Source organism: Varanus komodoensis, unplaced genomic scaffold, assembly GCF_004798865.1.
Source record: "Varanus komodoensis strain SLA01 unplaced genomic scaffold, ASM479886v1 scaffold23, whole genome shotgun sequence".
Classification (NCBI taxonomy): Eukaryota; Metazoa; Chordata; class Lepidosauria; order Squamata; family Varanidae; genus Varanus; species Varanus komodoensis.
In genome coordinates, this window is record NW_025335627.1 from 14,050,524 (window position 1) to 14,072,323 (window position 21,800).

The 21,800-nt window shown below is 42.5% G+C and overlaps 1 protein-coding gene across 1 annotated transcript in view; it reads left to right on the forward strand.

Annotated features, from left to right (window-relative positions):
* The window catches only part of IKZF2 (IKAROS family zinc finger 2), a 122,171-nt gene that overhangs the window by 59,197 nt on the left and 41,174 nt on the right, over positions 1 to 21,800 (forward strand). The window contains exon 4 of the mRNA XM_044431887.1: positions 13,133 to 13,402. Within this exon, the coding sequence (XP_044287822.1) occupies positions 13,133 to 13,402 (270 nt within the window). The remainder of the gene's footprint in view (positions 1 to 13,132; positions 13,403 to 21,800) is intronic.

The window sequence follows — 21,800 nt, forward strand, 5'->3', positions numbered from 1 at the left end:
AAAGCTGTTGGTTTGAACACTATGTCAGAAAATATCCAGAAACTGCAAGTTGCTGCACAGATGTATAGATTTAATGAGATAGCACAATGCCTTTATTTGTGCTAAGGACTATGACACACATGGAATTAAAGAAAAGTTTGTATTCTGATCTATTTCATATTTTTTGCAATGCCATCTGTCACTCGCAGGCAGAGAAGTCTGAGTATAAGCCTGAAATATATAGGCAAAAACAGTTCTTGATAGTGGTTATTTATTTACACATTTTCAAAATTTAATAGTTTAGTTGGATATAGGGCCTAGTCCAGTTGTCTAAAGTAGTCCAAGTTTAAAAGCAGATACATGACATAATAAGAGTGATACTAATTGTAATGCATTCTGATGCGGTTTTGTAAAATGATGTGACACCAGAATGAAATCTGGACTGAAGTGATTAACATTGTACAACTCTTATTATAATATAACAACAGTTCTAAAATGGCTGCTATCCAAATATTCAGTTCTCTCTGCTGTCCATTCCCCAGAATATTCCCATAATGGAATATTCTGATTCCTAATATCTGCAGACAAACTAAATCCAAGAGTGTTTGAGCCAGGCATCAGTATAACAAAGCAAAGATGAGTGATTTTTTGCATATTCTTATCACCTGCCTAAAGACAGGTGGGCCAAAAGATGCAATGAACTTTGTTTCCCTAAATAGAGATGGAGAAAGGCAAAGTACCCCAATCCAACTTTACTTGTATTTATATATGATTAATTACACTGAAATAGTGATGTATCCATTTGACAGTTTAAATTACTTTTCAGATTATCCAGAACAGGGCAGCATGGCTGCTGACTAGGACCCATTCTCATGAACTTATCACAGCAGCACTGGCTGTGTCTGTTCCTGTGCAGGCCAATGTCAAGATTTTAACTATGACACAAAACCCCCTAAATGGCTTGGGACCACAGTATATTAGAGAGCACCTTATTCCATGCATTCCTGCTATTTGTTTAAGATCTTCTACTGGAGCCCTCCACAGTTTCTCTCCCTTAGGAGGTTGAGGGGGAGGCTGCAAGGAAGAGAGACTTTTCTGTGCTACATAGCACCCCAGTTATGGAACACTCTACCACCAGAGATTTGCCAGATGCCTACCTTACTGAGTTTCAGGTGCCTGGCAAAAACTTTCCTTTTCCAGCACACCTTTGGTACCATCTAGACTACTTATAGCAATGCACTAGTTTTTTAGTTAAATTACTGTATGTTTTATTTTTATTTAGTTATTTTATTGTGATTTTATTATGTTTACTTATTATGGTACTTTAATTATATTAAAATACAATTAAATACATTAATGTTAACTGTTGATTTTATATTGTAATGGCCGCCCAGAGTGCATGATGCTTATAGGCAGTTTTTAAACAAATGTATTAAAGAAATAAATAAATGATTTAGCCAAAATCAATGCCACGTGCATAGTCAGAATTGCCACTTGTATGCACACTGTGGTGCAGTTAGAAATACATCACTTTGTCCACATGTTTCTGTCAAGTGAAAAGCACATGGATGCTAGTTTATTTATACAGACACTATGAAGAGTGTCAGGAAGGAGTTTCAGTCCCTTAAAAGAGATCTGATGAAACAGTAATGGTAGGGGATGAAACCAAAAAAGATTGCAAATTAAGGCATAATTTGTTCTTGGAGTTTTAAAAGGTGCAAAAGGAAAAGTCACTCAGGTGTTAGAGTTAATTAACAGCTCTGGGTGAAAACTGAATGCAAAGTGGGAGAGGAATACTGTCTAAAAGTCAGATGGAGCTAAATAAGTTTCCTTAGTGTTTTGTAGTAGTGGTAGTTTCATTCCATTGCAAGCCTTGCCCAGTTGATGTGTTGTTTTATGCATCTAGCGACTTACCAGAGAGACCATTCATGACTTAGTAAAGATTATCATGAATAAAACATTATTCAGTAACTTCTGCTAACAAGGCCTCCCTCAGATTTGAAAACTCTATCTTAAAAGAATACTTTTCTTGATTTACTCTGGCTATGTCACTGTAGGTATAAATTCACATGAAACTTTTGTGCAGAGTCAGGTTGTGCCAGATGCACAATTTCTGCACTGAAATCCACTTTACAGTATTGCATTGTCTTAGACTTGAAAACTATTAAATGATTAGACCATTCATTTACTTTAACTGTGCAAGTATGTCTGTGAATATATTAATGCCACAAAGTGAAATGATTCCCATGGAATTTGGTAGAGGTTTACGGCACAATCTTTTATTAGCTAAGGGCTTAAGAATTTCCCCAAAACCCTGCTTTGTTGACAGGACATCTGATGTGCTGTGCACCGTGACAGATATACCAGAGGAACACCCAGGAACACCATCAGCATAGCTGAAAGAGGGCAGAATTATGGTTAAGATGAAAGAACACACCTACGGTATATCCTATGCTCTTTCAGTCCGTTGCTTGTCCCCATTGACAGTGCAACGTTATTGCAGCCTGAGACCTGCTGCAAACAATTTCTTTCACATTTAGTTGATGGGAGAGGGAAAAACCCTGCAAGGCACATTAAACAATCTTTTACATAAAGTAACAGATCATACGTTTGGGGGGTACTCTGTGTGCTTCTTCTGCTACAGGCATCTGGACTGTGATTCTACAAGTCTGTGAGGAGCATAATACAGTGGTACCTTGGCTCACAAACTTAATCCATTCCAAGACTCCGGTCGTGACCCAAATTGGTCATTAACCAAGTTAAATTTCCCCATAAGGTTCAATGTAAATGAGGTTAATCCATTTTGTAACTATTTTTTTTTTAAACCAGAAAAATGTGAAGTAGCAAAGTGACAAGAACAACAAAGATCGCAGCCGTCGCCCCCCCTCCCACCCCAAGCACGATCGCAGCCATCTCCCCTCTTGCGGGGCGGGGGAGAGATGGCTGCGATCACATTCGCCACCCAATGAGGAGTTCGTGACCTGATTCAAAATGTTTATGAAATTTTTGTTCGCAACCCAATTTGGTCATGAACTGAGGCGCTTGTGAGTCGAGGTAGCACTGTATAGGTCTAGTAATATAGGGTAGTCTTGGGACTTTCACTAGCGGGATCCCAGTTAGGTGATGGCCATGGCTTTGCACAGTGTATGATGCAAAGACTGAGTGTTGGGTTAACAAGGAACACTGCTTATCCTAGGAGGACAAGGCCTACCACTACTGAGAAGTTGACAGCTTTTGCCTGCCAGCTTGCTTTGCTGCCTACCTGCCGATGCGGGCTGTGCCCAGAGTTGTGTAAACTCTGCCCAAACTCCACCAGGTACTAGGACTTTTCAAATGAAAAGTTGATAACCCAGCTTGCACTGTAGTGCTTGCCTTCTTTCCCTGCTATGTGAATCCCACACATGTTCCAGCTGGTTTGGTTTATTATTGCTGTATGTAATATTTATTTGAAGGCTGTCGGATGATTTAGAAGATATTTAGCTTTTGCTTCTAGCCAGTTAATTGAATGGCAGAAGTGTGTGGTGTCACACAGGTTTGCTTTTTAAAAAGTGAGCTGCTTATACACCATTTCTATGCACTGTCCTTCCTCCCCATCCCACCCTGGACAATGTTTAATGTTATTAATGGTCACTGAGAGAGGGGTTTGAGGTGATTACTCCCAGTGGCATCCCTTCAACAAGCAAGATTTCTTCGCTGAGGATTCAGGGACACCTTAGTCTGTCCATATAACCAAGAGGTATCCAGGCCTTTTCTAGCAATTACAATCTGTAATATCTTACAACAGGAAGAGATTCCAGTTACTTGGAATGGCAGACCTGATAAATTATTTGAAGTCTCCATAACATTAATTTGAGTTTAACAGCCTCAGACTGGTTTCAGAGCTCCCACATGATTGTTTTGACTGCTTCTTGGATGAAACTTAAGAAGGATAACTGTACCAATCTGGATTTTTTAAAACATTTTTATGCAGGATTCAGGCCAATATTCCAACAGAGGCAGCTTTCCTGGTGGATTAACTTCTGAAACCTGAATGGGGGATTGTAGGTCTTTGCGATCCTATGCATGTTTAGACAGATCCTTGCTTGCATTGTAGGAGTTGTAGGATAAACTGTAGTTTTTAGTTTTGGTTTTATTGGATCTGTATATTATATTTTGTATGCTGCCACCATATCTAGTGATGCTAGATAGGGAAGGGAGGCTGGCAGCCACACAGCATGGCTTTTGCAAAAACAGGTCCTGCCAGAGAAAACTTGTGGAACGCTACGGCAAGGTTTCAAGGTGGCTAGATGGAGGGGATGCAGTGGATGTGGTTTACCTGGATTTCAGAAAGGCCTTTGACCAAGTGCCCCATGATATCCTGGTTGAGAAACTGAGGAGCTTTGGGATAGACCAATGCACTGTCCGATGGATTAGGGCATGGCTGACTGACTGAAAGCAGAGGGTAACCATTAGTGAGGAATCATCAAGATGCTGGCCAGTGACAAGGGGGGGTCCCTCAGGGCTCTTTAATCTTTTAATCAATGGCATGGAAGAAGGGGTGAACAGTCTGCTGATCAAATTCACAGATGATATTAAAACGGGGGCAGTAGCCATAACTGAGGAGCAGGTATTCCAGATCCAAAAGGATCTGGACAGACTATGGAAGTGGGCAGAAGACAACAGGATGGTGTTCAGTGTGGATAAGTGCAAGGTCTTGCACTTGGGGAATAGGAATGGGTGTCATAAGTACAGGTTAGAAGACAAGTGGCTGGAGAGCAGCACTTGTGAGAGGGACTTCGGGCTGCTGGTTGATTACAGGCTAAACATGAGTCAGCAGTGTGATGTGGTGGTCAAGAGGGCGAACGCCACCCTTGGTTGCATAGCCAGAAGTGTGGCTTCTAAATCAAGAGAGGGATTACTACCACTCTATACGACTCTGTTGCACCCACAACTGGAGTATTGTGTTCAGTTTTGGGCCCCTAGTTACTGGCAGGATATAGCCAGGTTAGGGTCAGTGCAGCATAGGGCTACAAGGTTGGTGGCCGGTTTGCAGGGGATGGGGTATGAGGTGAGACTGAGGGAACTGGGTCTCTCTTCAGCCTGGAGAAGAGGAGACTCAGAGGGGATATGTTGGCGACATACAGGTATGTGAGGGGGTGTCACACGGAGGTGGGTAGAGACCTGTTCTCCCCTGCAGAGGAAGGCAGGACACGCTCCAATGGAGCCAAGCTCAAGTAACCAAGGTTCAGTTTGGATGCCAGAAGTACTTCCTGACAGTTAGGACCCCGAGGGTATGGAATGGGCTTCCACAGGAGGTGATTGAGGCCCCATTGGCGAGGGTGTTCAAGGATAGGCTAGACATGGGCATGGTGGGCATGTCATGAGTGGAGCCTGCTGTCAGACTAGATGACCTGGGAGACTCCTTCTGACTCACTCTGTTTCTATGTGTAGAATGCGATAGAAATGTCCCAAAGAAATAAATATTCTCTTTAAAGATTAATATGATTTTACCCTTACTGACCCTAGGCCAGGTATGGGCAGAATTGTTTGTTTTCTTCTTAGAACCTTGAGATCCAGCAAGCAGAGTCAATTGGAAAAGACATGCACCTAAAAGTGAAAAATGCAGAACCCTAGGAGTTGAGTTTTGGTTACCAGACCGCTGGTAATTTGGTGCTTTTAGAGTGGTTCAGTAGTTGGAGATTGGAGGTTGGAATCATTCATCCATAGTTTCACTCCTAACAAATGATAGTATTGGGTAATTGCTTCTTTATCCTTGGGATTCATCCTGTGACATATGAAGAGGTTCAGCCTCATCCTCAATAAATATAAAAGGCTTTATTGGCCCTTTATTTATTTATTAGGGGATCAGGACAAGAGTTGGGCCCCTCATTATTGTTGCATTACATGTGCATCATTGGGTAATTAAGAAGAAAAATTCCATGCTCTTCGCAGTCCCTATGGTGTGGAGGGAACCCACCAATCATCTGATGTTAGAGCTTGTCAGCTTTTCATGCAAAAAGCATGAAAATGTTACATGAATAGCCAATAAATGAATGGAAGGTTATGTTATTAGTATCAATAAAAATATAAATGTATAATGATTGGTGTGGTACCTTTCTCATTTGTATTTCATTTCTCATATGTGCCCTCCCGCCCCTTGTGATTGGCGGCAGAGGCCCTTCTCTGCGAACCCTCCGTGAAAGATATTAGGAGGGTGAGTAACCGGAGGAGGGCTTTCTCTGTGGTGGTGCCCAACTTATGGAACGCGCTCCCCAGAGACGTCCGCCTGGCACTATCGTTACTTGTTTTTCGGTGCCAGGCCAAGACCTTTTTATTTAAGCGTTATTTTAATTCTTGATTTTATTTATTGATTTTAAATTTTTATGCCAGGAAGTCTCCAGTTTTTTATGCATTTGTATATATCTATATTTATTTATGTGTTGGAAGCCGCCCCGAGGCTTATGCGAATGGGGCAGCATACAAGTATTCCAAACAAACAAACAAACAAACAAACAAATAAATAAATAAATAAATATCACAGTTTGCAGAAAATTTATGAGCATAATCGTACATCCCCCTCATAATTCTGAATCATTTTGATGCAATTTTGACCTGAAGCTGTATCTTAGAAACTGGAGCCAATTAATACTCCGGACTTTATTTTCCTTTATTAGTGACCCAATCCTGGTAAAATTTAGCTACTTTCATTCCTGAGGCTTTCTCCTTGTAGCCCAGTGTAATTATAGTTTCCATTTACCTCAGATTAGGGAACAGCATGGAAGGCATGTCTGAATGCTGTTATGGGTTAGATGAAGGTTCTCAACTTGACACTAAGAGCTGGAATAGCTTATATGTCACCATGTGATTGTCTTACACAAGCTTTTCTTTTCTTTTAATGGACCAGCAATACTGTTTTTCCCCAATAAAAATCATATTCTTCAACTATGGTTTGCCCTGACAGGACCCCTTTGGGGAATGTCCTCACTTGGGTAATTAGCCTGCCGGTGGAGTAGCTTCCCCAAACCTGGCGCCTTTCAAGGTGGTCTCGTTCACCTCCAAGGTGACTCTAATCAACCTCAGCAAGCATGGCCAATAACTGGGCATGAAGGGGTCTACGGACCAAAACATCTAGCTCCTGGTTGGGGAAGGCTATTATGTAACATCTTTTGGAAAAATGTTCTTTGTTTAAAGAGACATGCACCAATTTTTGGGCAAGAGTGCTTTATTTACTGTGCCCTTTGCTGTGCATGTAACGTTTTACATGATAGTCTTTTATGGAATTACATATCAGTTGGGGTACTGTGAAGTAGGAAAAGTGTCTCAGAGGTGACTCTGTTACCAATACTAATAGTACACTGACGCTAACTAATATAGTCTAATGTTATCATTATATACTATAACAATATACAATAATGTGGTGTTCGGGGATGTTCAGTCTTGGCAATGGTTTTTTAGTTAGGAACTCCAAAATCTGAAAACAAATCTTTTCTTCACTGTCAGTCTAATTAATATTGCACAATAGCTTCTTTGCATGCTAGGCTGACTGTGGCTCAGATCATGAGTGTCTTCTTGCAAAATTTAGGCTTAAATTGAAGAAAGTAGGGGAAAGCACTTGGCCACTCAGGTATGACCTAAATCATATTCCAGATGAATATACAGTAGAGGTGACAAATAGATTTAAGGAATTAGATCTGATAGACAGAGTGCCTGAAGAACTATGGACGGAGGTTCGTAACATTGTACAAGTGGTAGCAACTAAAACCATCCCAAAGAAAAAGAAATGCAAGAAAGCAAAATGGCTGTCTGAGGACGCTTTACAAATAGCTGAGGAAAGAAAGGAAGTGAAAGGCAAGGGAGAAAGAGAAAGATACACCCAACTGAATGCAGAATTCCAGAGAATAGCTAGAAAAGATCAGAATGCCTTCTTAAATGAACAGTGCAAAGAAATAGAAGAAAACAATAGAATAGGGAGGCCAGAGAACTCCACAAGAAAATTGGAGATATGAAGGGAACATTTCATGCAAAGATGGGCATGATAAAGGACCAAAATGGCAGGGACCTAACAGAGGCAGAACAGATTGAGAAGAGGTGGCAAGATTACACAGAAGAACTATACAAGAAAGAGTTTAACGTCCGTAATAACCAAAATGGGGTGGTCACTGACCTCGAGCCAGACATCCTGAAATGTGAAGTCAAATGGGCCTTAGGAAGTCTGAGCAACAGCAAAGCTAGTGGAGGTGACAGTATTCCAGCTGAGCTATTCAAAATCTTAAAAGACGATGCAGTAAAAGTGATACACTCAATATCCCAGCAAATTTGGAGAACTCAGCAGTGGCCACAGTTTTCCAAACTGATTGGAAAAGGTCAGTTTACATTCCCATCCCAAAGAACGGCAATACCAAAGAATGTTCAAACTACCACATCATTGCACTCATTTCACATGCTAGCAAAGTTATGCTCAAAATCCTACAAGCTAGGCTCCAGCAGTATGTGGACCGAGAACTACCAGAAGCACAGGCAGGATTTTGAAGAGGGAGAGGAACTAGAGATCAAATTGCCAACATATGCTGGATCATGGAGAAAGCTAGGGAGTTCCAGAAAACCATCTACTTCTGCTTCATTGACTATGCTAAAGCCTTTGATTGTGTGGATCACAACACATTGTGGCAGGTTCTTAAAGAGATGGGAGTACCAGACCATCTTATTTGTCTCTTGAGAAACCTACTGTATATGCGGGACAAGAAGCAACAGTAGAACTGGAGACGGAACCACTGATTGGTTCAAAATTGAGAAAGGAGTTTGGCAAGGCTGTATACTGTCGCCCTGCCTATTTAACTTATATACAGAGCACATCATGAGAAAGGCGGGCCTAGATGAATCACCAGTTGGAATTCAGATTGCTGGGAGAAATATCAGCAACCTCAGATATGCAGATGATACCACTCTAATGGCAGAAATTGAAGCGGAACTAAAGAGCCTCTTGATGCGGATGAAGGAGGAGAGCGCAAAAGTTGGCTTGAAACTCAACATTAAGAAAACTAAGATCATGGCATCCGGTCCTCTCACTTCCTGGCAAATAGCTGGGGAAGGAAATGGAGGTAGTGACAGATTTTATTTTCCTGGGCTCCAAGATCACTGCAGATGGGGACTGCAACCAAGAAATTCAAAGACGCTTGCTCTTGGGGAGGAAAGCTATGGCGAATCTAGACAGCATACTAAAAAGCAGAGACATCACCGTGGCAACAAAAGTGTGTATAGTCAAGGCTATGGTTTTCTGAGTCGCAATGTATGGCTGTGAAAGCTGGACCATAAGGAAGGCTGAGCACTGAAGGATTGAGGCCTTTGAATCATGGTGCTGGAGGAGACTCCTGCAAGTCCCCTGGACCGCAAGGTGATCAAACCGGTCAGTCCTAGAGGAGATTAACCCTGACTGTTCCTTAGAAGGCCAGATAGTGAAAATGAAACTCAAATACTTTGGCCACCTAATGAGAAGGAAGGACTCCCTGGAGAAGAGCCTAATGGTGGGAACAATAGATGGCAAAAGAAGAAGGGGACGGCAGAGAATGAGGTGGCTAGACGGAGTCACTGAAGCAGTTGGTGTGAGCTTGAGTGGACCCTGGGGGATGGTGGAAGACAGGAAGGCCTGGAGGAATGTTGTCCATGGGGTCGCGTTGAGTCGGACACGACTTCGCGACTAACAACAGCAATCTTCATCAATGAAAGCATTCTTATCCTGCTTGTTATATACCTGTTGGATTTCACTGATTCTAAAGTGCTTCCAATGAAATTAACAGGACAACTCAGAAGTTATAAGGAATGTAGCCTGTGGCTCCTTTATATTTATCTAGATGTGATTATTCCAAGCAATGCCATGCCTATGAGCAATGAGAACATTATCATTAAAGTTGTCATAACTTTGTCAGTTAAATAAAGTTGGCAGGAAGCTGTATTTCTGCAATAGGCAGACATGGGTGAAGTAATCACAGTGAAGAATTCTACACAGGAGTAGCAATATCAAACAGAGTATTTGACTTAACATTAGGATTAGAAAAATACTCTGTGTTTGAACAGAGTATTTAACTTAACATTAGGATTAGAAAAATCCCAGGCACCCAGAAGATGCAGAGCTGGGTCTACATCTGTTCTAGCACAGATGTAGAGTCATTGCATACGAGTAGCCTTGAGCTAGTCCCTCTTTCAGGCCCGGCTGTTCCCTAATTTTTTACAATGTTAACCAAACAGGAGAGTAATTAAGTACTTGGCTAAATTTTAGGAAAATGAATTTTGGAATAGACTAGCCAGCCTTAATTTGAAGGATAAGTACACACTGAAGCATCCAAATATACAATATATCATATCATATAAGATACAGATCTACATAAATGAGGCAATGTTAAGGCAGGAGAAAGTACTGCAGTTACAGACAGGTTGTGAAGAGCTGAGGAGATCCCTGCTGTAGCAGCGTTCTCCTCCTTGGAGACGTGCAATTCGTGTTCCTAGTCCCAGATGGGGAGGAAATCACACAGGCAGCAACAAGCTCTCAAAGCAGACACCTGACTGTGGGGTGGACTGAGAAAAGGGTGGGCTGTGAGAATAACAGTTTGCACAGTTTTGCATGGGGATCAAAGTGATTTGCTGGGGACTGGGAAACTTGGCACCTCTTCTTCTACAAGTGTTAGAATGAAGCCCGTAACAGGCTGCAGCTGAACTATCCACACATGTGAAAGGTTGTATTTCAGGCTGACTTACAGTCATCCATTTTGCTGGCTTTGCTAACTGGATTCTAGCCAGGATTTAGAAGGGAGCATTTAGTAGCATAGGTAAGGGAAAATGCTGCTAATATACTTTTCAGATTTCACTTAGTTTTGAACCCACTACCTTTCACTTGTGCATTGATGTTGGGCCCTTCTGAAAATGAAATATTTCATTATTTAAGAAACAAGATTAGGATGAAACAACAATGGATGATACCAAGTGTCATATGTACAAATGTATGATATGACCGCTTACCATCTCACTGGACAGATTTATTTGCTCAAGTAAGGGTGTAGTCCTGTGTGTCTCTGTATAGAAAAGAGTCTTCAGGACAATATTCTGGCTGGGGAATGCTGGGAGTTTTCTGGCTTGGACATGTTGGGAGTTGTAGGACCATCTTCTTCTGTCTGAATTCACATAGGATTGTTCCCAATATCATCTGTGCTAAGTTTGGGAATGTTTGGAATATTTAGGCCAAATACTGCAGCAGAAAAGCCCTTAAAATTTCAGTGATACCTCTGCTACAGGTGCATCTTACTTTTGCTTCTAGAAAACAATGGGTTTGGGCCCAGAGCTGGAAGAAAGCTCAGCTTCTGCTTGCCCCACAGATTTCCTGTGGGATAATTTACTCCCAGCACATCTATTGCCTTTAGGGAGTCCTGAGCCCTACCCCAACACTTCCCAGTTAGAAAGATCTCGGGAACAGCAAAATTGGGAAAGGTTCCTCTGCCTGAGAGCTTGGAGAGCCATTGCCAGTCAGAGCATGGAGCAACTTCAGCCCTCTCCAACTTGGCATGCTCCTGCTGGGCTCAGTTACAACTCCCAGCTTCCCAAGCTAATGGCTTTGCTGGCTGGGGGCAATGAGAGTTGTTGTGCAGCACTTTTGGAGGAAAGCGAGTTGGAAAAAACTGAAGTAGGTAGAACACTGATCTGTGGGAGAGGGTGTTTTAGCCTGGCGGCAAAGCAGCTGCTTTGCAAGCAGAAGGCCCTGGAGTCATTCTCTGGCATTTTCAGACAGGACTGGAAATTTTCTGCTTGGAACCCTGGAGAGCCATGCCCATTAGTGGCCACTGACTAGCCCTGCACTAGCCCTGCACTAGGGCTGAGTCAGTAAAGGCGGCTTCCACAGCTGCAGTGATCCAATCTAAGGGAACTTCTTGTATTTTTGTGTAGCAAAGAGGACATGTATCATGTTTTTCTGTGTGACAAATAGCTTCAGCTGAATCTGTTGGGGCCTGGGGCCAAGTCACATGCTATTGTCTTAACATCACCCTTGTGAGTGCAGGGCTGCCACTCCCATTTTAAAGACTGAGGACCTGCATCCAGGGCCAGGCCTAACGGAGGGCATGGTGGGGCAGCTACCAAAGGCTCACAGTTTCCACCTGCTTGTTCACCTGCCTCTTGGTCTGGCCCAGTCAGTCAAGGTACTACCACAGGGGAGCCATAGGGGCCTTGCCATCTGTTCCCTGGCTCTTGGCCTGTCTTGTATGAAATAACACATTCTTATCCATCATGGGCCTCTCATGATATAGGAGACCAATTAATTGACCAAGAGCAATTGAATTGTATCTGGCCCCCGGTATTGGTAAGGCAAACACTGCAGTGGAGAGAGCTGATGCTGTGGACCGTGATATCCTGTCCCAGAGTGGGAGTAGGTATTAATTTGACATTTGAGAGTGGGTCTTGGCTTCCACAAAGGTTTGCTGCTGTACCACTGGAGGGCATCTACTTGAGGACTTAAAAGAAAAGTCCAGCATCTTTACAAGCCAAGGACCAAACATGAATGTAGCATGGGCAGGGTGAGGAAACCTGGTCCTTAGAACAGCCTAGATTGCCCGGGCAGTGCCACATTATAGCAGGAGATGCCTCTGGCAGGCTGGAAGCCAGGTGGGTTCATGGGCTTCCTGAGACCTGCTGATGCTAGCTTATTCCTTTCTCTGGGACTGTGCAAACGAGTCTTGATAATCAACATGACCTTATAGCAGTGACTTATTCAGAGCTTTGCCAAGCTTTGGTGATGTCAGCACTTGACTTTAAACTGTAAGCTTCTTGGAGTAGGGAACTTCCAAACCTGTTTTTTATAAAGTTGTTTGTATGTAAATGATGCCACAGAAAGATGATGATGGGGCGGCGGGGGGGAGGTTTGATGGTGGTGGTGGTGGTGGTACTTTCTCTTAGTGCCCATCACATCACTTTGTTGGCATGACTGTGTGATTCAGCACTGTGTGCTTTACTCAACAAACTTGCATGCCTGTTCCTGGACAGGTTGGCCATTGTAGCAGACCAGAACCTTTCGAAGTACCAAAAATGTGCAGGAATCAAATGTTAAAGCTAACACAGCAGTGCTCACGTTATGTAAGAGATTGGTTGTATAAAGAAAAAATCCTTACTTGCTTTTATTGCTATTATTTATTTGCAGCAAATTCCATAAAGCTAGAAATGCAAAGCGATGATGAGGATTCTGACAGGAAGCCCCTGAAGCAGGAAGATGGGATCAGAGGTCATGATGAAGGGAGCAGCTTAGAAGAGCCTATCACCGCAAACCATGAGATGATGGAGAACATAAAAATGCAGGAGCTGTCAGGCGAGGGAGGAATCCGGCTTCCGAATGGTAAACTGAAATGTGACGTCTGTGGCATGGTTTGCATTGGGCCCAATGTGCTTATGGTACATAAAAGGAGTCACACTGGTAAGCAGCTGAAAGAAAGCTTGATGACTGCCTTTGGCATCTGATGTTCATATTACTTGACATCTGTTCTCTTGCCTTTCCTCATTCAGCAATGATAATCAGTTGCAGGAAGGAATTTCTTTTCCTTTCAGAATGCGTGTCTGTTGGCTGGTTAGGCACTAGCATGTTAGGCAGCATAGATTTCCAGACCTACCTATTACATTATAGTGAAAATATTTTAGAAGACATCATTTCCCTCTTAAGTACCGTTCATTGTGAAGACGCATTTGGAATTGGCTCTCCAGTTTTCTTTGGCTTTACAAAGTCCTCACCTTCAAGTCCCTTAGTCCACGTGATGAAGAGGATACCCACTAAAACAGATTCATCTCTCAAAACACAGGACAGATAGGAAAGTGGCAGCTTTCATGGAAGCTAAGTTGATGGGCTGTTAGTATCCATGTTCGAGACCTCTGCCTGTGCTGGCTGACTCTAGCGGATGGCTTGCAGTTATACTGTGCTCAGCAGTTATTACACCAAAAGCCTAGTTTATTCTTCTTCTTCAATGAATACTGTATTCATATTTGCCAAGGAAACTTGACCACACAGATAGCAGCCAAGGCAAAAATAAAAGCTCACCCCTGTTCTTTTCCCCATTTTGCCTGCCTGCAGGAAGCTTCCTGTTGGTCACTGCTGATCAGGATGGATTCTTGAGCTCATATAATTGGATTCTTGTTAAATTTTTATAGTCTAAGGATTTTGTTTACTTTCTAATTAATGCATGCTGCTGTATTTGTTTCAGGTTAATTTACCCAAGTCACGATGCTTCTTTGTTTCAGTTGTGTTTCGGTATGTCTGTAGTGCAAGAGTTTTATTTCTGGGCTTAACTTGAGACATGCTCATATGGAATCACATCCTATTGATGCTGATGGCATTTCCTTACAAATCTATATGCTCAGAATCCCAGCCTTCATTCAGAACTCTGCAGGAACTACAGTGTGAAAATGGCTGAGATAAAGTTAGTGAAGATGTTCCATCTGCCTCAAAAAGGCTAACTTTCCAAGTGGAAACGCCATAAGAAGGTTTGTCCTACAGCACATCCAAACTCACAGGAGCTCACTTCTCAGGCAGAGGCTGGAACTCCTTCAGTTACTCTGAACAGAAAAATTAGAACCACCTTTCCAGTTTTATCCCTCCTCCCTCTTGAAAACATTTCTCTCTATTTCTTTAATAAGAAATAATCCAAACAGAAATAGTACCAGTCATTAATGATGCAGCTGGATCAGCCATCATTCGATAATCTCACTTGCCAGCAGACCAGGGGTGAGACTTCTTTTGATCATGGTGAAACAGGAGGGGGGTAGTGTTACAGTAGCTACATAAGGCTGTCATGAAAAAAAAAAATCCCTGGGGTGGATTTTCACGAAAAAGTCTGTTTTTCTCTAGTTCTGAGCAGTATTTGCAAGAGTTTCTTCCCTCTTATTTCCCTCTCTGGAAATACTTCAGTTCTAATTGCTGGACTGAATGTTGTGGGAGGGACCAGGTACCACAATGCCTTGCTGTTTATTTCCAGGAGTGATGCTCAGTTTCTTTCTCTCTCAGCATTTTCAAAGTTGCTTCCCCCAGCCTTTGTCCCTCATTCAAAGGACTTCCAAATAGCTTGTAGACACCAGGCTCCTGTGACATTTGACTGACTAGAGGGGAGAAGCCAATTTCAATGCCTCTTTTACTCCCCTCAGCCTTTCTTCATTCCTCAGTCTCATTGCAACTAGTTTCTTTGTCACTCAGCCCTCCACAACAGGAGGAAGTCTAGTGAGCAAGTTGGGGGTGGAGGACAAAGGCACACATTTTGTGTGGTCCTTGGAGATCCTTTAAGATAAGAAACAGACTCTAAGCAAGACTAGGGTTGTGAAGAAGAGCTGTTGCACAGAACGGAGCAAAACGTTGACTGGATTACTCTGGGAGTGAAGGAAAGACTGTCCTAGACATATCAACTCTAGTTTTGAAAACAGATGTTGTGTATTGCTACATCTTGGCAAGAGTGGGGGAAATGTTTAATATTTAGTAGCAGGCAGGCAATCTATGGGATTCTGTGGCATTATCCATTCTCCTTAATTTTGCGGAACAGGAGGGTAAGCTGCCCTTGCTGGATGGAAGGAAAGGCATTCTGCATCTATCTAGAGGCATTTTTATTTTTTTCTTGCTGGATAGTAGAAATAATTTTGGCTTCCTGAAAAGGAAAAGAACAACCTATGAATCTCAACTTTTGCCTGTTTCCCCTGATTCAACTGAAAACAAAGTTATTGCCAAACTTCTGTGTGTTGGTAGGGGCTGTATATACGCTGTGGTAGGAGTTGCAGCTGAAGACTCACCTGGTGTACATGTTGCAGCACAGTTGCTCTCAAAGGATGAGCCTAAAGCCCAGTGTGTTACAGTGGCTTGTTCTTGACTGGGACTTCTGAAAAACTATTTGTGAACCTAGATATTGTAGTCTCAGTCATAACTAGCCATGTTGCTGGAAAAGTCATCAGAATCGTTGAAAATTCTGGTGAGTTGCTCCCACCCAACTGCTTCTGCAAGCAGTGGCAGTGGCTCTAGTAAAAAAGTATTTTCTAGGTTTAGGGCTACATCTGAACCTAGATCCCACATCTGAAATCCAGCTTCCTAGCAAACAGGGTAGGAATCTGGGTTCAGACATAATACTGAGCTTTTTGTGCAACTGTGGCCAATGTATAGAGTTCAAAATTAAAGGGTAGACCCATGAAAGGAACAGAAAACAATGGAGAAGGAAAGAATTAGAAAGAGAAAAGGGAGCATAAGCACATGAGAAGATCCATGCAGAGTTTAAGAGGTGGGAGAATCCTGATAAAAACCACAGCAAATGTGAAGGAAATGACATCAGAGAAGTGCAACTAGAGATCCCTGTGTAAATGAGGGATGCTTGAATATATTTGTAAGATTGTTAATAATAGTTGTGCAAAGTAATTGGACTGAATCTACCATGGATATAAAATCATTGGTATTTGCACTTTCAAATGTTATTTGCCGATAAATATAGATATAATTTGGACATTTTACACTCTAGGCACTTCAGCAGTTTTTTCTAAAGTAGCATTGTGACCAAAAAAAGGAGATTACATAAGATTCTGCCCTTGTTAGAGCCATTAGAGTTCCTATATTGAGGAATAGTGCTTGTTCCCTCTATGAAAAAGGCAGTGATGCATCGGCTATTCAGATGTTCTCAACCATATAGAAATGGTTTCTCTTTTGATGTGTAGCTCTGTTCTCTACTTTTGCTGACCCCAGACATTGCTTAGCTATTTTATTATATGGAACTTTCAGTTTTTGAAAAAGAAAGAAGTTTTTCTGCACATGTTTAGGTCCGTTACTTTAATTTTAGAGGCATTTATTTTTTTTAAAAAAATGAGTGGGAGGGAGGGAGAGGGAAGAAAGAGTTGAGTTTAATCTCTAATATGGGGTCATCAAACAAGGTTATTATAAGAATTACTGAAGCTTGGTCAATGTATGCAACAGAATGAGCTGATAGAATGGCCAATTCTATTTCAAACTCCAGGTGGGAAATCACAGTTTGTTAAATGCTCTCTTATGCCTGGATGGCTAATATGTGTCCCGCCCCCCCCCCACCCCCAGATGTTGTCAGACTGCATCTTTCATTATCCCTCCTCATTGGCTCTGCTGGCTAGGACTGGTGATACTAGCAATCACCAACATCTGGAGGGCAGCCCATCTCCCATCCCTGTCATACAAAAATCCCAACATGTAGAAAGCTAGTGTAATATGCATTACAGTGAGCTATATAACATTTTTCCTCAGTACGAAGGTTCTGCTTATAGGAAGTAAATGGTACAGTCACATCTGGCACCTTAGAACTCCACCATCCATTCTGCTTCATATGTAGGGCAGGTATGAAATAATATATGTAAAGTGCTTTGAAGATGCTAAACACCATATCAATCATTTGTGGAATTGTGTAAAAATTATTTTGCTGCAGAATAATCCCCTTGCAATGAGTTCGCCAGAAATATTTCGTTAGTGCTACTGCCCACATGTACCCACCTACCTCTTCTGTAACCTGTTCAAGTGGAAAGAAGGAAGGGGGAAACAAAGAAATATCCCTTCATTTAGACTTCCCTGCCTGGTCTGCTGGAGGTATTTCTTCCTTGCAGTGATGTAACAGGCACAGAGTAAGCAGATAAGAAGACAGTAATTGTGGCTGTGAAGTATAATTAGCTAGCTGGCTTTCTCTGGAATGATATTAGTGAACTACTTCTTAGCCTTTTGTGGAAACATTTTACGTGGCAAATTTTCATTCTCAAACCCAACAAATAATTTTTCTAAATAGATACCAATCAGTGCATGTCCAAGCATGTTATTTCATTAAAATAGATGATGTAATAAAGGCATTTCCCAGCAGACTGTACCTCTTAGTCTGGGGTGAGCAGAAGGTTTGCACAATGTACTTTGCATCTTTACTAGAACCAAAAATCTTCCCACCAGAGCCATGTGCAAAAGGCATACATGTAGAAGTAAAGAAACAGGTGCCTCTGAGCAGCTGCAGAGTCCAGGGGTTTGGTTTCAGTTCCATTTGCTGAAATCCTACACATTGCTGCACAGTCTACTAACACCTGACTAAGGTCAACTGCATGGATTTGTGGGGCTTGGTTGTGCCTGGGTCCCTTGTGGGAAAGGTGTGCATTGTGCATGGAGTGAACAGTAGAAACTTTCAAGCCATGCAATTTCCACTTTTCCCTCAGGACCAGGACCAGCACTAGGATAAACCTTAGAGTTTTCTTTGCAAATATTTCAAAGTGTGTGTAGTATTAGTATGCTCAGTGAGGTTGCCTCAAAGTCAAGCCATCTTCTACTAAGTTTATTCAGAATCAGTGATAGCAAATTGGAAATTGAATGAGAAACATGCTTCAAAAATAACTGAAATGTGATTATTTGTATAGCTAATAAGTCCAAATGGCATGTAGAATAAGGTTAAAAGATGTGGTTTGTTTCCAGCTTGGCTTGCTGCAAATCATACATAAAAAGTGACGCTTCCTGCAGGTTGGTGCCTGGGCCAAGTACCAGATTCACACACTGCTAAGACCAGTTCTATTCAGGTCCTTCAGTGTGAGACCTTTTGTCCTGGAGAACTTGAAAAAGGGGCTAAACAACGTCAGGCCATGCCTGAAACCTAATATCCCTTGTCTGGACTGGGGAACGGCTAGGATCTTATCTGGAGGTATTGGGTCAGGGAGCCCCTGGAGTGAGAAAGACATGCACATCAGGCAGAACCTAAATCCAAGCAACCACACATGTGTAAAGTTATTAATTGCTCTGCTGTTTTGATGGGCTACTTGGTAGAAGTAGTATTTGGCATGCTACGTATCTTTATTTCTCTGTAAGTAGCAGGGCTTGAGAGTGTCTTTCTTCCTTTTCTTGATGAACACTGAGCAGGGAGTTGGTGCTGGAGCAGCCCCACCTCCATGTTTGAGTCTTGAAATGTATCCATGAAAACAACTCATGATAATGAGGTGAGTGGCAAGAAAGACTGGGTCTCTGCAATACTGTACTCATGCACACACTTAGTAATCATGGTATTTATTCTTAATTTTATATGGAAGGGTTTTCTGTATATTTGCACAAACAGTATTTTATGTCATCCAAAAGCCAGCTGTTGTGACTGGCTAGAACCAAGTGATGATACTTTCTCTGGACTGTACCGGTTCAGGCCGCAGGCTGGGGCAGGAGGAGGTTCTGTGTTTGACTGCTTCCCCCATTTGAAAAAAGTTCAAGTCCGTGGGGGTGAGGGACTTTCTCAGCCTGAGGATCACATTCCTGTCGCAGTAACTTTGATGAAGTGTATGAAAGTGGCAAACAAGACCCATGCTACATACCTGAGTAATTTGCACAAATCCACATAGTACCCCATTATTTTCTATCTGTCCCATTCTCCATGATTGCTTGTTTTATCCTTCATTTCTTTCGCCACCCACCTTCCATGGCTCTCCTCCACTGCTCAATGGTTCAACTGAGAAGTGTGGGGAAAATTACTGAAGCTTCCCCATCTTGGCCCTGCAAGGAGAGCTGCAGTGCAAATGTTCTGTACCATTCAGCTGAAGCCTGAAGTGATACTCCCCCAGAAAAGAGTTTCCATTTCATTTTGCTGAGTCTGACCTCGCTGTCCAGGATCACCACACAGTGGTTTCTGGTATGGCCGGCTGTCACTCATGAGAGCTTACACTACATTTTAGCCAGTCTGGTATAGCGCTGGACTGGGACTTGGGAGAACTAGGTTCTAGTTCCCCACTGATCCATGAAGCTCACTGGGAAATTCCAGGCTTGTCACTGACACTCAGCCTAAGCTACCTCATTGGGCTCTTGTGAGGGTTCCTTGCAGGAAGGAAAAGGTGGGATATAAAGTAATATTATTAAAACTACTACAACTAATAGGTTGCATCAAGATGACTTTTTTGTTTCAACCTTAACTGCTTCACTGATATTTTGCAGTGTTTGATTTACTTAATGCAGGAAATAATGGGGAAAAGTTAGCCTGCTCCTAACAATGATCCAGCTCCACCCTTTTACCATACCTTGCATAAAAGATAAAGGTAAAGGTTTCCCCTTGACATTAAGTCCAGTCATGCCTGACCCTAGGAGGCGGTGCTCATCTCTGTTTCCTAGCCAAGGGATCCAGCATTTATCCACAGACAGTCTCCATGGTCATGTGGCCAGCATGACTAAACACCGAAGTGCACGGAAAGCTGTTACCTGCCCACTGAAGTGGTACCTTTTTATTTACTTGCATGTGCATGCTTTCGAACTGCAATCTATCTATGCCTTGCATAGATAGCTCTTAAAAACCTATGCAGGCACAGGCCCCTCTTGCTTCCTCTCTAGATTCTGGTGTCTTGCCCTCCAAGGCTACTATTTCTAGCCAACTGTATTTATTGATCTTTTCCCAAGCTTTGAAATGTAGCCTGACCAGTCATTGATAATGATAACATTATTAGTGTGGATCATTGCATTCTGCAATATGTAATTCATTACGGAAGGCTTCCTCACAGATGTATATGAAATTGCATATGATATGCAAAATTCTATAGTTCTATAATGTGTCAGAAATGCCAGATCCATGAGATCAAGAAGTCTAGTCTGAACCATTCTGTTTTTCCTTACATGCTACATGTCTTTGTGGGGTTTTAATTTTTATTTCTTGGAGGAGCATTAAGTTGTATGAACCCTACCTATAGCCTGACATGACCCAATTCATTGGCTTATCACATGAGTAAGAATCAGATCTTTTGTTGTGGTGCTTACTGAGAAACAATAAGCACAAAGAGTTGATAGACCCATTTGTCAAAGGAGTTCTACTTTCAGGGCAGTTTCTTATCCCTTGAACTTTTACTCCTTCTGGCAAAAAAAAAGAGAAAAAAGATTCTCACTTTACAAAGTTGGTGCATGCTTGATATATGTATTGACCCCTTCCTCTGGCCCTAACTTTAGTTCAAGAAGGTCCTTATTTTACTGACAAATAGACAACTAGGCTCAATGGCTCATATTTGGAATAAAGATTCTGTTCAGGGTGGATGCTGAAAACAAATGGCCTGCATGGACCCTAGCGCAGGGATCCTGCAGGCCATCTCCTGTGCCACATGTGGTCTTTCCGGTGTGGTTCATGTTGTATTTCCTGGTCTATTCACCACCAGTTTAACGAGTTGGAACAAGCCCATCCCTCAGAAGGACATTCACAATCACCTGGACCCAGGATTGTATTTCCTCCTTGGTTTTGATGAGCTGCTACAAGGGGCAAGGATTGAGAATGCAGGTGGAGGGTGAGGATTGTCTGAATAACTTGTCCACATCATCAGGCCTCAATAATAGAATCTAGCCAATAAAATAGGACCAGAAGGGGCACTGGACATCTCCATTAAAGGGATCACATTAACTGTGGAGTCCAATTCATGCTGAATCTGAGCAACATTATCCTCAAAGTGCTGTGCAAACTCATCACAGTGGGCTCCCAACAGTTCTCTCTGATCCTCTTTAGGGCCTACACATAAATAGAAACAGAGCGAGTCAGAAGGGGTCTCCTGAGCCATCTAGTCTGACCCCCAGCTCCAGCCAGCTCCGCTCACGATATGCCCACCATGTGCATGTCCAGCCTATCCTTGAACACCTGCACCGATGGGGCCTCAACAACCTCTCATGGAAGCCCATTCCACACCCTCGGGGTCCTGACTGTCAGGAAGTGCTTCCTGGCATCCAAATGGAACCTTGGCTCCCTGAGCTTTGCTCCGTTGGAGCGCGTCCTGCTTTCCTCTGCAGGGCAGAACAGGTCTCTGCCCATCTCCCTGTGACATCCTTCACATACCTGTATGTCGCCAAGAGATCCCCTCTGAGTCTCCTCTTC